Source organism: Etheostoma spectabile, chromosome 14, assembly GCF_008692095.1.
Source record: "Etheostoma spectabile isolate EspeVRDwgs_2016 chromosome 14, UIUC_Espe_1.0, whole genome shotgun sequence".
Taxonomy (NCBI): domain Eukaryota; kingdom Metazoa; phylum Chordata; class Actinopteri; order Perciformes; family Percidae; genus Etheostoma; species Etheostoma spectabile.
The window spans coordinates 15,228,936-15,243,972 of record NC_045746.1 but is presented as its reverse complement, the minus strand read 5'-3'; the positions used below and the strand labels follow the sequence as shown (position 1 = coordinate 15,243,972).

The 15,037-nt window shown below is 40.9% G+C and overlaps 1 protein-coding gene across 5 annotated transcripts in view; it reads right to left on the bottom strand.

Annotated features, from left to right (window-relative positions):
• rbms3 (RNA binding motif, single stranded interacting protein) overlaps positions 1 to 15,037 on the bottom strand; it is a 277,803-nt gene that overhangs the window by 199,711 nt on the left and 63,055 nt on the right. For all 5 annotated transcript variants that reach the window (XM_032535593.1, XM_032535585.1, XM_032535590.1 and 2 more), the window contains exon 3: positions 7,016 to 7,210. In XM_032535593.1, coding sequence (XP_032391484.1) covers positions 7,016 to 7,210 — 195 coding nt within the window. The remainder of the gene's footprint in view (positions 1 to 7,015; positions 7,211 to 15,037) is intronic.

The following is a 15,037-nucleotide window of genomic DNA, read 5'->3' as shown; positions in this document are numbered from 1 at the left end:
ATGTGCGTTGAAGTCCCCCAGCAGAACTATGTAGTCCCCTACTGGAGCCCCATATAGAACTCCATTCAAGGTCTCCAAGAAGACCAAATACTTCGAACTATTGTTTGGTGCATATGCACAAACAGTCAGAGTTTTCACCCCCATCAGCTGCAGGCGTGACAAATGTGAGGGTGTGTTTTACAATACTGCATAAGGGCATGGATATATTTACAATATATAAACATGTGAAGCACCTGTGATACAAGCTACAAATTGACTGTGGCAATGCCTTCCAATGCAAAGATAATTACTGTTGTCTACTTTATGCACCTAGTATTTTACTGAAAAGAATGACTCAGAAAATCTATTAGTTTTGGCAGGTGTTGTAATGATTTGATGCGTTTTCCTAAATATACAGAAATGTGCCATTATATACGGTAATTCCAGAATAAAAAATGAAGCCAGATATATTACAGCAACTTGTGTTAATACTGTCAAATAGTGTGTGTGTGTGTGTGTGTGTGTGTGTGTGTGTGTGTGTGTGTGTGTGTGTGTGTGTGTGTGTGTGTGTGTGTGTGTGTGTGTGTGTGTGTGTGTGTGTGTGTGTGAGTAAAAGTTGCTGTGGAAGCGGTCGCAAGACAGGGGAGAGGGAAGGAGGTGTTAGCAAGGGGTGTCATAAGTAAGTAAACGCACATTCGTACACAGAGACACACTCACAGCACTCAGTCACTCTGCCTCAGTATGCACTGTTGAAGCAAATTAAGGAAGCCTTGGCAGCCTTTTAATGGTCTGTCACAGTCTAACAGGTTTAGAGCACTTACAATGGACCCAGGCACTAAGCCCGACAGCTCGCGCTTAATTGTTCAGAACCTGTATGTCTGTGTGTGTAAGTGTGTGTACTGTTAGAGCCATTCTGTGCCCTTCTGTGCCAGTAACTAAAGTCATTGATTCTCATTATGAGGACAGATAAGATAGACACTTCCTGTCTGTCAGTCGGTCTGACAGACTGACTCAATAGTATGACTACACAGTATATCTTATTATAAATGCGGTGCCAATATCTATGTTTACAACCACATTTATTTTAAAGAAAGTGATCTTAAAACCCAAGGTATTCATGCACAGTTACAGTATATTCTCATTCACCCGAGGGTAGAATGTTAATTCTGTGGCTATTTCCACAAAAAAGAAGTCTTAAACATGTCTTAGCAATTCAAATAAACTATCCTCAAACAGAGACAAAGACATGCAGAGCACAAAGCCATAAGTAGATTGAGTTATTGACTCAAGCAGCCGATGGTAAACAAAACATCAAGTGTCTCAATTTTCAAGAGGTGCCTGAAGAAATCAACAAAGCAAATAAAAGCATTGTTTCTCACTCTGTAACCCACTCTTTCAGCAATCAAAATGGCCCGCAAAGGACTGGTTGGAGATTCTGAGCTGTGTGACCTAGAATATGTTTGACAATTTTCTTTTAATTAGGCCTCGAAGACACGACACATTCCAACTGGTGTCCCGAGAGCTAAATTAATTACTGAGACAAAGCCCATTCTAGCTCATGGCAAAGATGAATCATTGCAGTATTTGGAGAATGAGCAATGCTTTTCATTCAAGGGCTGATGAAAGAGACAGAGTCTAAAATGTAAGCTACTGTACTCCATCACAAAGACTCCACAAGGATAGCCCAGCGGCACCACACATGTACAGTACACATCAGCATCTGCTGCCTCTGCTATCGGGAATTCACCTTTCACCTAATCTTCTCTTGGATGGAATATTTCTTGGAAGAATGCATCAAAAACATGAACTGGGACTTTTATGACAGTTACAGTACATCCAAAATCGGTTTTGTCCACAACACCCATTCATCACTTCCTACTTCCCTTCCTTCACACCTTACTTGCCTTTTCACTTTAAATGTTTTGATCATTTTGCTTTCCTGGATGATCCACAGATAACAAGCTTCAACTCAACTGCCTTGTGCAGGCCATCAGCCAGCGGATGCACCCTCACTTACTGCCAGCAGACAGGCCATTCATTCAGCTAAATGACTGTGTCATCTGTCAGCCTGTATAAATGGGTGTTTGTGAGTTATGGCTAATTAAGCTAATCACAACATCAAGGATTATGCCAGAGCCCAGGCCTCACAAAGAGAGACAGATGAAAAGGTAAGTTGATCGCACCTACACCTGATGAATTTGCAAAGATTGGTAAATGTAACGATTTGCCATTGATTTGTCTAAAATACTCACATACTGTATAAAACAACGGGAATGGGAACTTGTAAAACAATAGCAGAGCAGTACTTAGCAATCAAGGTTTTATTATGTAGGGTCTATTCATCTCTCTCTGATTATAAGTTATTTTCTCACACTTGCAATGTCCCTTTTTCTCTCTTTTCTGAGATTTCAGACCTTGTAGACCCTAACGATGTGCCAGGAATCTCTACTAGCAGGTTTGTAGTGACTGAATGATTGTCCAGTGTGTGCTCGGCAAGTCTAATGAGGTAACAACCCGAGTTTTCTCGGGCAACAACTCCAAATTAAATTGAGAGGTTCACAGGGATGTCTTTGTCCTGAGATAAAAGAGTCATAACCCACTCAAATGTTTTCATTAGGGTAAAAATGTGTCTTGTTATCTACGCCTGATAAGATGAGGATTCCCATACGGAAGGACAACATATGGTAATGGACGGCCAGCAAACAGTTGCACTCAATGCACCAGCAGTGGAGTATTTGTTATCCTAAAGGAAAGAAAAGCTAGTTTTGTCCTCTGAGGCACGTGTGTAGGTATGTGTGTCTTTATCTGTACGTTATGAAGAGAGATGAACTCTGCAGCAGTACACAGACGCAATGCGGGCTGACCCTTGAGAATCAGAATTCATCCACAGTTTTTCCTCATATATCTTGTCATAACAAGACCAAAAGGAACAAAGGACTTTAGTTCTTGCACTCTCTGGCACCTACACACTCACATCGGCATAAGCTCTGATTAACTTGGTTATAAGCACGCAACATGGATGCAATTAGCTGAAGTAGACCACGCTGGTTGTGCAGTTTCTCCCAGTTGAATACAGTTAAATAGACCAATACGGCTATTAAGCCAGCACAAATGCGAGACCATAATTCCCAAGCATGCCTAACATGCAAAATAATGAAACACTATCACAAACAAAAGCAATATCTGGACTTCAGAGACCAAGATGATTAAAGCAACGTTAGAAACATCTGGATATTAGGTTTGGGAGATAATCTGTTGAATGAGGAAGCATACCATCAGAAATGAAACAGCTCAGAGGTCAGATAGAAAAATGTGTTTATATAAGCAACAAAAGTTGACGAAAAACACATGCTCTTTTTTAGCAACGTCTCGCTGCTTCTTACAAAAGCTAAGAGGCTTGCCCAAGAGAATGTCTCAAGGCTAGAGAATTATATTATATCAATATCCCAAGTGCAACACTTCACAAGCAGACTGGCAACTCAATTTACAATATCTACACTTTACCTGACATTGTATGTTCACTCCATTATTGCCATCACCCATTAATGAGCTCTGTCACACCAATTAGTGGAAAGTACCTACACAGAATGTTTCCTTTTCTTTGCCATTGTGCTTCTGATCAATTCTCCATAGACCAGAAAATCCATAATGTGCGGCGTAGTCACAGTCAAGGCAATAGGAGCCTTTGCAGCCATGTGGCTTTAAGTAAAGAATCCAATAACACCAAGTGGCAACATTAGTTTGTCAGGTTTTATTACACTTAAGTACCTGAAGGGTGGTCCACTCGCCACAGCTGTTATCCAACCTGTTCAGCTGTTTGGTTAAGACTAACAGTGATGTGAGGTGAGACACTTGGCATCCTTCAGTCACCACAGTCCATGTGTCTCCTCATCTGCCTCTTCCTCTCTCACCCCATTTGTCCTCCCCTTATTAGTATTGCTCTATTGTGTTCTCGGTCTATCTGTCTCTTCTGCTTTTGGCTGTCTATATCTACTGTACATTCTTTCACTCGTAGTAAAAACATCAAAGCAGCTAAATGTCAGATTATGAATACAATGAATTGCACTTGAAGATTAGAAATAAACACAAAGTATAGGTGAGGTTGACAGGAATGTCAAACTGAAAAATTAGATTTTGACTTGATTATGTGGCCAGTGAACATAATGCAGGAACCAATTGTGTTGGCAACAGAAATTCGTTGTATATAAGAAAAGTATTTTGTATGAGTTGAATGAGAAAATTGCATATTCACAGTAAATAACACAGTCTCTCTCTTTGACTCCCTTTCTAGTCATAGCTACTGACTTCTACATGACTTTCTCCGCTGCCATTTTGTCATGCCACCTTCCCCCCTGAGGGATCTTCATCCCACCATATTAAGAGTGGAAATGTATCTGCTTCCATTGTAATTACAAATTCACTGGAGGCAAAGCTTCTTGATCTCTGCTGGATCCTTGCTTGCTTTTCTATTTCCTTTATTTACTAACCTCCCTCAGCCAAGAGGACAGACGCATGCTGAGCTATCAGTTCTGTTTTTCTTCCCTTTTTGCTGGGCATTCTTTGCATCTAATATGCCTGAAATTACAATAGCATTTAGGGAGGCAATAAAAACAATGACATAAATGGGGAGGGTGTTTGAGAGAAACAGAGAGAGGAGTCTGCATTAGTTTGTTTTTGAATTGTGGGGATTGCTGTTCCAGTATGTGTTGCATATAAGAAGCTATAAAAATGCAGGAGGCAGACTCAAAAGGCTGGAATCATGAGTTTGTTGACTGTAGTGTCTGGATTAGCCATCTCCAGGCACCGTGAACACTCATTGAGGTCTAAGTGTGGAATCCCTACCCCAGAATGAAAGCTTGATATGATAGTTATTTTCTGCAGGGACAAAATGAAAACTACTGAAAAGACAAAAACGTCCCCATGACAATAGGCCAGTTAAAGCCAGCGGAGTGTGCTGCAGTTTAAGGGTGGAGGGTCATGATCAGGGCGGGTGTTTGATGATCCTGTAGTGATCTGTAACCAAGACCTGTTAAGAGGGTACTGTGTGAGAAGTGTTGCCTACCAACAGCCCACAAAAACACAAACATACAGGACAACAAAGTGGAAAATAGAAAGAAAGAAAGAAAAAAACTAGACAGAGGTGTGTCTGTTGTGAATTATTGTGAGTGTGTTGTCTGTTTCAAATCCATTTAGGGATTTTAAACTCTTGCCTGCTGGCTTAGTGTTACACCCAATATGTCTCAGACACGAGTACACCGCCATAATAAAACCAGTGCATTGAATATACAGTACATTGTGAGGCTGACTTCCTAAAGAAGCTCCTCTACAATGTTTTATTTAATAAAATAAGCCAAACTTCTGACATTTTTTAGTCGTATTGTGGTTGTAAATGTTGAGGTTCCATACTCATTAAACATAAGTACTGTATGTCTGGTGAGACAAATGCTATTTTGTTATAATAGGGAGAGATGTCTTTGCGGATGCCATTTAGAAAACCAAAGACCATGCTTAGTCAGAGAAGGACAAATGTGGCTTGATGTTTGTTCAACTTAGTTAGATCAAAGAATTCAGACACTCCTGGGTCACAAATGTGGATGTTGATACCGATGACTGTACTCCCCAGGGGTGTAGCACTAAAGGACAGGAAGGACCACAATGTTCCCAAAAACATGTGACGGAGACGCACCACGACTAAAACCACAGCGTTTATGATCTGTCTTGGGGAATGTTCTCCATTGTTGCTTCCTGTTTAACACCCCCATGCTCCTCTTTGCCTTAGGTGCTGGTAGAAGCTATGACGGTGGTAATGGTGGTGTTTGTCAGTGACACACAACAGCTCGAACACTAAATAATTTCCTTCCCGCTCCTGCTGCCCAAGAAGTCAGCCAAGTCTGCACCGAGCTCCGGCAAGGTGGGAAAGAAGGCATCCTCTCAATCACAGGACTAATAGCTCTGCTGTCTAATAACTTTTACCCCAAATGCAATTTTAAGGGCCATCTACTCCTAATCAAAAGAACATTGTTTCTTGTTTATTGTTCTTGTTTCCCTTTTCTCATTTGTATTTAAATAATAAAAATAATGATTTCCTTCTTGCTATAAAAGTCTGAATGAATGTGTACCTTGATCCAAGGAATAGCATTAAAGGAATGCCACGTCCAACCAGGAGTCAAGGTACAGGGATGATTATCAAATCTAAGTCCAATCCAATTTCTTCACTCGTTGCATGCAAACGCTTCAAGGGAGTCTCAACATGTTGGCAAACAGGCAGCTGGGAATTTAAGTGGTGCGTTTGTAAGATGAGAGAATCAGAGTGTTGTAATGGAAATAAAAGAGAATGAGAGAAATATTTGGTGTGAAGCCTTGTAAATTTATTATAGGAAGAAATACAGGGAAATAAAAACCTGCCTAATCTTTGTTTCCAGCTCTGTGACTGTGACAGCAACATGCCGATAATAAAAATTCTTCAATTTGGCTTGTGCCTGAGTTCCAGTCACACCCCGAACGTTGCATTAGAGAACCAGGTCGCACCAATAAAGTCAAATCAAACGGATTGCAGAACAGCAATTAATTCTAAGGATAATGACAAGGGAAGCCATCCAAAAGTGTCTCTACCTCAATTAGTCTCTCATTGCACTGTTGTTGCAGAGGACGGATGAAAGAAAAACAAATTAAGTTGCAGAGAAAAGAAGGAGAGAGAGGGTAAAAGGAAAAGATAAAGCTGGGGAAGGAGGGTGGAAGAAATAGTCATATACACAATGAGGGCCTGAAAGAAAAGAGTGTGGGAAAGAGGGAAAAGATTAAAGAGAAGAGATAGAGAAGGGGAGGGATGGGGAGTACGGAGTGGAGAAAGAGATTGTGCTGTGTGCATATGAAGTTCCTTAATAGTAACGGCCACTAATGGACACCAGAGAGAGAGTGATTAGAAATCACAAGCAAGACAGAGAGAGCAGAAAAGTATTCCAAAAGATGAGAGCAACAAAGAAGAGATAGAGGGACATCAAGTGACAAGGAGAAAGAAGAAATCTGCTGTACTCACAGCTGTACGGGCAGGGCAGTAGGCGTAGCTCGTGTGCGAGGACTGAGGGTAGTGAAGCAGGGGTTGTTGATGGTGGGATAGGTAGTGCTGCAGACTTGTACGGGTAAAAGAAGGGATGCTCCAGGCCCCTGGATCACCACTGCTTCCGGTGGCTGCTGCCTTACTGCTGTGGTAACCTCTCACCGCTGCACTTGGCTGGTGGGAAGGAAGGAAAGGAGGATTGGAAAGGGAAATAGGAAACAGGATGTTGGGGAATAGGAAACAGGAGGTTGGGGAAAAGAGAATAGCAAAGAGGTTAGTGTGAGTGAGAGATGGAGAAGAAAAGAGGAACTGCGAGGGAGTGCAGTGACCAATGTTACCGTCAAAAACATCAATAGCATAACTGCGAGCAGCCTCCACAATGCAGCAGGCAAGCACTGACAACTGACTGCCAGCTCACTGACCTGTATCGAAAGAGAAAGCAGGACGTGGGGTTGTTCTAAAATCTCCATAACAGAGAATCAAGATTGTTCACACATTTTCTTTTCACTTATTTTCTCCCTCCCTTTCTCCGAGCACCAGATGTTGTGAAACCCCCCCCCCCCTCCGTCACGGTCGAGCTGTGTTCTTGCTGGAAAAGTGCTGATTGGTTTGATAAGATGCTTGGATTACAGGCTGGCAATGGGCTTCCCAGTGTGGCGTTATGTGTAGGGTATCAACAGGGTCCAGGAGACACAGGGCTGAATCTGCAGACAGGCTGGCTTATGCCGCTCTGGGATGGGTTCCCTGGGCTGTCATGGCTATTGGAGCACCCAAAAAAAAACAAAAAAACAAATACAGGACATACAAATAATGATCCGTGGCATTTTAACAAGACTTCGGGAAAATACTATAGTATATAAAAAATCTGGCAGCGCCACTTATAGTTTGTTTTACCATGTATTAAGTCTCCAAACAGCAGGTATTACTGCATTAGTTTCATGGTATTTTCTGGCTTCCACAATGATTTTTATAGGTTGATTCTTTTATGTCATAAGCATTGTCACAAAGCTGAAATAAGGGTTGTTGTTTTTGTTTTTTTAAATCTTTGTTCGTACTTCAATACAGCGGCATACGGTCACCCAAAGAGTGGACACACGCTTTTATACATAATACAATCTGGGCTCTGGATACACAGACGCATTCCACACACACAACAAGATTGCGACCTCACGATTGCAAGAGGTAGAGCTCAAGTGTTACAGTTTTTGGTTGAACAGCAAGAAAGGTTTGGTACTGTTTGTTAAACCGCTTAACGACAACATGACAAAGGATGGGGAATACAGTACATATTTACAGGACACAGTACGCACATATTGAGCAAATTTTCCAAATGGGAGCATTTTCTCCACTTCTCTGTTTCACATTATGAATTGAAAACCTTTGAGTTTTGGACTTTGGTTTAAAAACGTGCCATGGGCGTTGTTCACTAGTGCAGGGAAAACAATTACAAATTATTAAAGTATGAAAATCCTCTTTAATTGCAGACCAGTGTTTAATACAGTCACACAACCACTAATCTTGGGAGCATTAAACAGAGATCTTATACAAATATGAAAAAAGCATTTTTTTATCTAATAAGGTTTTTATTATTATTATTTGTTTGTTGCTCTGATCTTTCTGATTACACTCCCCGGTGAAAACACATGAAATATAATGCAATCTAAAGACCATTTTGCCGTGACTTATTTTACAGAGTGCAGCACAAAGACAAACCACCTTGAATGAAGCACAGCTGTACATCACTAGTGAGCATTAACAGTCCCCTTTAGCCCCCCGTTGGATTTTCACTGAGGTCAGAGGCCATCCCACACAGGGGATACTGGCAGTAATATGGACTTACAGCTGTGCTTAGAAAGCTTGCCAGTCTCGTATTCTTCATCACGAAAGAACCGCAGGGGGAGAACGTAAGCCAAAGTTCAGTCTAAAACATACAATATATAACGACAGGTTTAGGCTTCATGTTAATATGAAACAGGAGGAGGCTGTTTCCCCCAAAGTAAGATAAATGCATTCATACAGTACAGCATAGAGTGCATAGAGGAGCATGGAAGAGGCCCACTGGTGTAATAATACCGGAGGTCTTGGGGAAAAAAATAGATAAATATGGGAAGTACTGATTTTGAATGACCAGGTTTTCAACAGCATCGAAAATGAAAACTTCCACTGCAAGAAAAAAAAAAGAAAAAAAACTCAACCAAGTTTGTGTATTTATTCCTGCTTTTGTTGTTGAGCAGTTATTTTTTCTCAGGCCTTAAATGAAAGATTTAGTCATAGGGTCAAAATTTGAGAACTGTGTGTGGGTAGGGTACTCACAACACATCAGCATTTAGAGTTATGCCTCAATGATGCACGTTATTGAGTGCTATAGAGACATTCTCACACTCCACTGTAAAAGCCAGAAGGGAATGTGTGTGTAGTAAAGCAACAGCCCCATGTATGGTACATTAAGCTGCATGGCCACAGCTGCTACTTTAACGCAAGTATTTACCAGTTCGTAGAGTTTAAGTGCAGCCCCAAGCCATGCAACAACCTCCACTGGAGGATTATTCAGCCAAAGAGGAGGCATTTAGGACTAATGCATCAATGCCCAAGTGTTTTGTTAAAGACCACATTTCAAGGGAGAGATATATTTTAAATATGTTTTATGCATTTTGTTATATGGGATAACAGTCATTGATGAAAACGTTTTAAGGCTGAATCACAATGCTGTATGAATGACAAGATGTCCTCCTTCATATCGCAGGGGCAGGGCTGTGTTTTAACATGAGGCTGAGAACCCAGGGTCTTGACATTCCTTGAATGAAATGCATGATTGGTCCCCGGACCAGTCTCATGTCACAGACTTTCAGCGGCTCGTCAGAGAGCTACACTCTGCCCATATTTCTCCATTTTATATAAGGGCCAATCGGATCTGGTTACACAAGGCTTTTCCTCCTCCGAGGGGGAATGTTTTACATGCAGGCAAACAGATGTATGTATGTGGTGGCTGGTGTATGTGTGTGTGTGTGAGTACATACATGTGGTTATGTTTCTGTGTGTGTGCTGCGGTTAATTTGTTTAAAATTTACTAAGGGATATGATGAGGAAGGAAAACATATTTTCACTGTTATTTATTAGGGCAAATCATATCCTTTTGTGTGTGTGTGTGTGTGTGTGTGTGTGTGTGTGTGTGTGTGTGTGTGTGTGTGTGTGTGTGTGTGTGTGTGTGTGTGTGTTCTTGTATCTACCTTTGTGAGAAGCAAATTGTTACAAACTTAAGCAGAGGAAAGAACATCTGAAAAGTGGGGACATTTTTTGCCATTTGAGGGCATTCTGAGCATTAATATTGTTAAAAACATATTGATAGGTCAACAGGTAAAAAAGATTATATTAATGGATTTGGTAACTCGTATTACTATCTTTTGTCTTACTTTGATTTGGGGTATAATCATGGTTTATGTTTTGAAACTAGTTTTGAACTAGATGAAGTTTAAAAAAAAAAGTTACTGATGGGATTACATTTCACTGGAATTGTTACTCGTACGATTTCATGTGGCAATGAAAATTAATTGATTTAATCTCCTCCCATAATTTGGTATTATTATTCGATATTAGGGATGTAAACAAGCAATATAATGTTTCCATGAAGTTAGTTAGTAAGCTGGTATTTGTTAACAATTTGGCAAATTAGCCAAATTGGCTATTTGAAGTTCCTGTTTATAATGTACACATGGGTATAAAAAAACTAGTAATGGATTAATTTGATACTGAAAAAAAACAAAAGTGTGATGATTCATAGGCAAGTTTTGGTGTTATAAGGGCAGCTCATTTTTATGATTTCTAAGCTAATATATGGACGTATTGCTGCATGTCACACTGTATCCAAAAATGTGTATCATGTGTGTATGTACAGATGATACTTGACGGATTTAGGACTCAAGAGAAGGAGCATACATTTTTAGAACACTGGCGTGCACCAGTCTCTTTACCCTGACATAGTATCTCGCAGTTAGATCACCTCTGATCTAAAGCAGGTAGGAGAACTTGGGCTGGGTACTACATTTAACGTTTAAGATATTTAACTTGTGACATTTGACTTCTTTTGTTAAATCAAATATACTGCTTGAAACCAATGTATTGCCAAAGAGATACACAGGCTTAAGGAGCAACATATTCTCAGTCATATTCTCTCTATTCTGTATTCTGAAACCTTAAAAACAGCCACAAAAGGGATGTGCATTATTTTCTTGAAACAAGACATTCATTTGGCTTAACAGAGAAGGAAAATGTAACTACTTCAGCAAGCTAGGACGTTATCAGCACCATTTATTACTAAACACGCAAGTCATAGCCAGATAATGCTTCACCTTCAGCTATGAAAAAGTGAGTGGAGGTTGTGGCTCCATTAATACACTGAGATGAACCAGAACATCACACCTCTCAGGAGTCCATTTGTCAATGGTTAAGTGATTCCCTGCCCTCTCCTCGCTCTCACGGGTGATACTGCGTGGTTAAGGGTGTCAGGGGATGGACCTTTGTGAATTACAGAACTCTTGTGCATCCTGCTTCCCATATGGAAATGGTTTTGTTATGTAATGTGCAGCACCAGAATTTATCAAACTGTGGTTTAAACTAAATTCTGTCAACTAAAAGGTTGGATTTTCTTTTCCATAGCTGGATTTTTTTTACTTTGAAACGGTAATTCATATTTGTCATTGATTACAATGAATAATTTGCCAAATGAACAGCAAATGTATTGCTCTTTTATGAATACAGTAAATTAAATGCAGCCTGGTATCGGTGGTGGTGATAGTATGAAGTCCTTGAAGAAACAAGTAAGCAAAGTTAAACTGGCTGATTTTATGATGAAAAAAAGAAGAAGAAAAAACGCAGCTCCCTTATCCACAGGAGTCATTTTGCTGGAAACACTGTGTGACCCCATAACTATTATGAAACCTCCCCATGATGTTCCCTCTAAGGAATAATATGGTCATACTGAACCATTCCTAGCTTTTCAGGAAATATTTCTGCCATGAAATCTATAACACAATAAAACAAAAACCCACTCTGGTATGGTGTTGAGGAAGCAAACTGTGGCCTATTGCCGAGACATCAGATTGCTTTTGTATTGCAGAAAGTTTAACAGAAATGTGTCTTTATGGCTCTCTGTGAAATTATACAGTTTTATGGTTTCAGCTTGGTATATTGACTTTCTTGCAGGATGAATCAAACGCCCAGAGGCAACAGATTGCCTCTTGTTATATGTTTGCTATTTTTTCCTGTCAATTTATCTTAATTTTATCTTCAGGTGTAACCTTTCTCAAGGTGAAATACTGTACTACACATTATGACAAGCTGTCTTGTGTCTGTGCTTTTTCTACTTCCTCTATGCATTTAATAACACTGAACTGTGATTATCTGATCATCCTGAAGGTATTGTCCCCCACAGCTGTTGTTGGATCCATGGGTACTGCAAGGCAGAAATGGTGATTTCCCATTTTCCTGTTGGCCTGACTGTGTTTTATCTTGGCTCAGTCCTTTTTTCCCAAAGAGACAGTAGTGCTGCCAACAGCCTTTTCTTCCTCTCCTGTCATCTCCATATTCCCATTACACACAAAGTACATATACAGGAGAATAACAGACAACCTGCAGTGCATTGGCGTAAAACTGGCAGAGTCCTATTCAAAAACTCATCAAATGAACAAAAATGAGGTCCCTAAAACATGACAACAAATGACTAAATAACCAAGCCCCAAAGCATATTTGAAATGAAGTTTGAAATGAACGGTTCAAGGGTGAGAGGCTTCAACAGAAGGACCAGGAAAGTCATCCCAGATGGCATTAGTTAGGGGATATTGTCTTCTCGAGGGCCTTCCACGCCTGGTTGCTCCGTTTGGCCGGCTATGAAAAAGACGCAGCTTTCTTTTGGCATCTCTGATGACTGACTTCCTGGAAGCTGTGTTGCGTGAAATGGCCTCCTATGTACCAGCCGCTCTCCTTTGCCAATCCTCATCCTCTCACACAAGTCAGCTTCCCGCCGGCAAACACGCAGGCTTTGACTGTCACTCCTAGAAAAACTTAACAGAAGGCGGTACGACCAGCTCTGTGGGTCACCAGCAGTTTCACCTACAATTCCAAATGGCACCTCTGTTCACCCAACCTCATCCTTTCTCCGATGCTCGAGGACCAAGTTTGAATGTCACCAAGGCAACGCAGTGGCAGGGCATGTGTGGATTTTGGCGCGTAGGAAGTCTGACAGCTTTCAGGCTGCTGTTGGTTGAAAAGGGAAGGAATGAGCAATTGAAAAGCTACCCCCGGTGTCTCCATGCTCACTTACGTCAGGGCAGAGAGGGCTGGCAAGGCCAACGCCACACACTCTCTCTCTCTGCTTCTCTCTTTTCCTCATCACTTCTTCTTGTAACACTAAGAAAAACCACAAAAAATTGCAACCTAAGATGAGAGTCTAGAAAGAGTAGTTAGTAACCAAGGAAACGGGGTCAGAGGGTGACATTATACTCGAGACGGCTGACAGCCACTCATAAAGGCAATACAGTACTGTACTGTACTCGGGGTCAGCTGTGCAAAGTTGATAGTGTGGTATATTAAGATTTCTGCAGTGACCTCAGTATAACTGGGAAATCTGTATTGACTGGAGTCCCCCATACAAACGGTTGTGACCCTGCCCGTTTGTCATGCATTTTTAGTTCAAGGTATTAGTTACCACTATACACGTTTTAATGCATTCAAGCTCAAAAGACTGTGTTTACACCTTTTGAGAGACATGTTTTCATATTAAATAGTGCTCTAGTCTTTTGAGGTGTGGAAAAAAAGAAATAGGATGTGAAAAGGGGGCACAGAAGGACAAAAAAGACGACATATATTTTGTGACTTTGACCTCTGAAAAACTCTGACGAACAATGTGACCCTTTCACACTCAGAGCTCAAACCAAACCACACAATTTTCTGTGTCTGTTATCCTTCTTTCCAAATATGTTCCTTGGCCTGACACATGTTTATGCTCTGATGAACCGTGAGTCTGGGGGCTGCTGCTGGGAAGCGGATGTAGAGCCTTAAATTTGCATCTTGACATCCTATGGATAGAAAATGGAAAGACGTGGGGGGTGATCTGACTAACAGACTTACTTACTTTATTGAAGTCAACTGATTTTGATAACACCTACACCAGGGAAAACGGATACCCAAAGTACTCTGTGCTCCCTTTCACATTGCCTTCTCTTGATCTCCAAATGTGCTTGGAAGCAGCCTCCACCCCCACAGCGGAGGGGACATCAACATTAACACAGGGAGAACAAGGCCTAATACTAAGGCTGACAGATAAGCAGATAAAACTTTTGATCAAATATCGATTAACAAGTTAGTCCATTAACAGAAAATTATTAATTTAGATGATATATTTTTTATGTCATATGTCAAGCAACAATGCCAAACAGACTGCCAGGTGTACAAAACAAACCAAGTGAGTCTTAACAGAAGTTTACAGCTTCTAATAACTGTGAACAGAACTAAGACCTGTTTTTTTAAACCTCAGTTATTTTGCTGCATGTCTTTGTGTCAATGCGCCCTTTCTTGCACCTGGCGCAGCGGGAAGTTGTGAAGCAGTTGTTAATTTCCCGTCCAGCGCCCAAATCGTTCAGATGGCAAATGCACTTGTGCCCATCTTTGCGTGTCTTAGAGGGAGCTGTGTTCAGGGGAATTCTTGATGTATTGCTTTCTTAAGACAGTGGGAAGTGATCGTGCCATTGACCAAAAAAAAACTGGTCTATAGTCTATAGCGCAGCATTCCATTGTTATTTTAACAGCAAATTAGTAAAATGGTCCGAGGCTTATGCACAGCGTGCGCACACTATGCTTGACACACACACACACACACACACACACACACACACACACACACAAGATTACAAATACAAATACAAATATGACATATAAGCCACCATAATGGTAATGCGCCTTGCTTTTGAAGGGAATGGGAGATGACAGTCTGATTGATTTATTGCATGT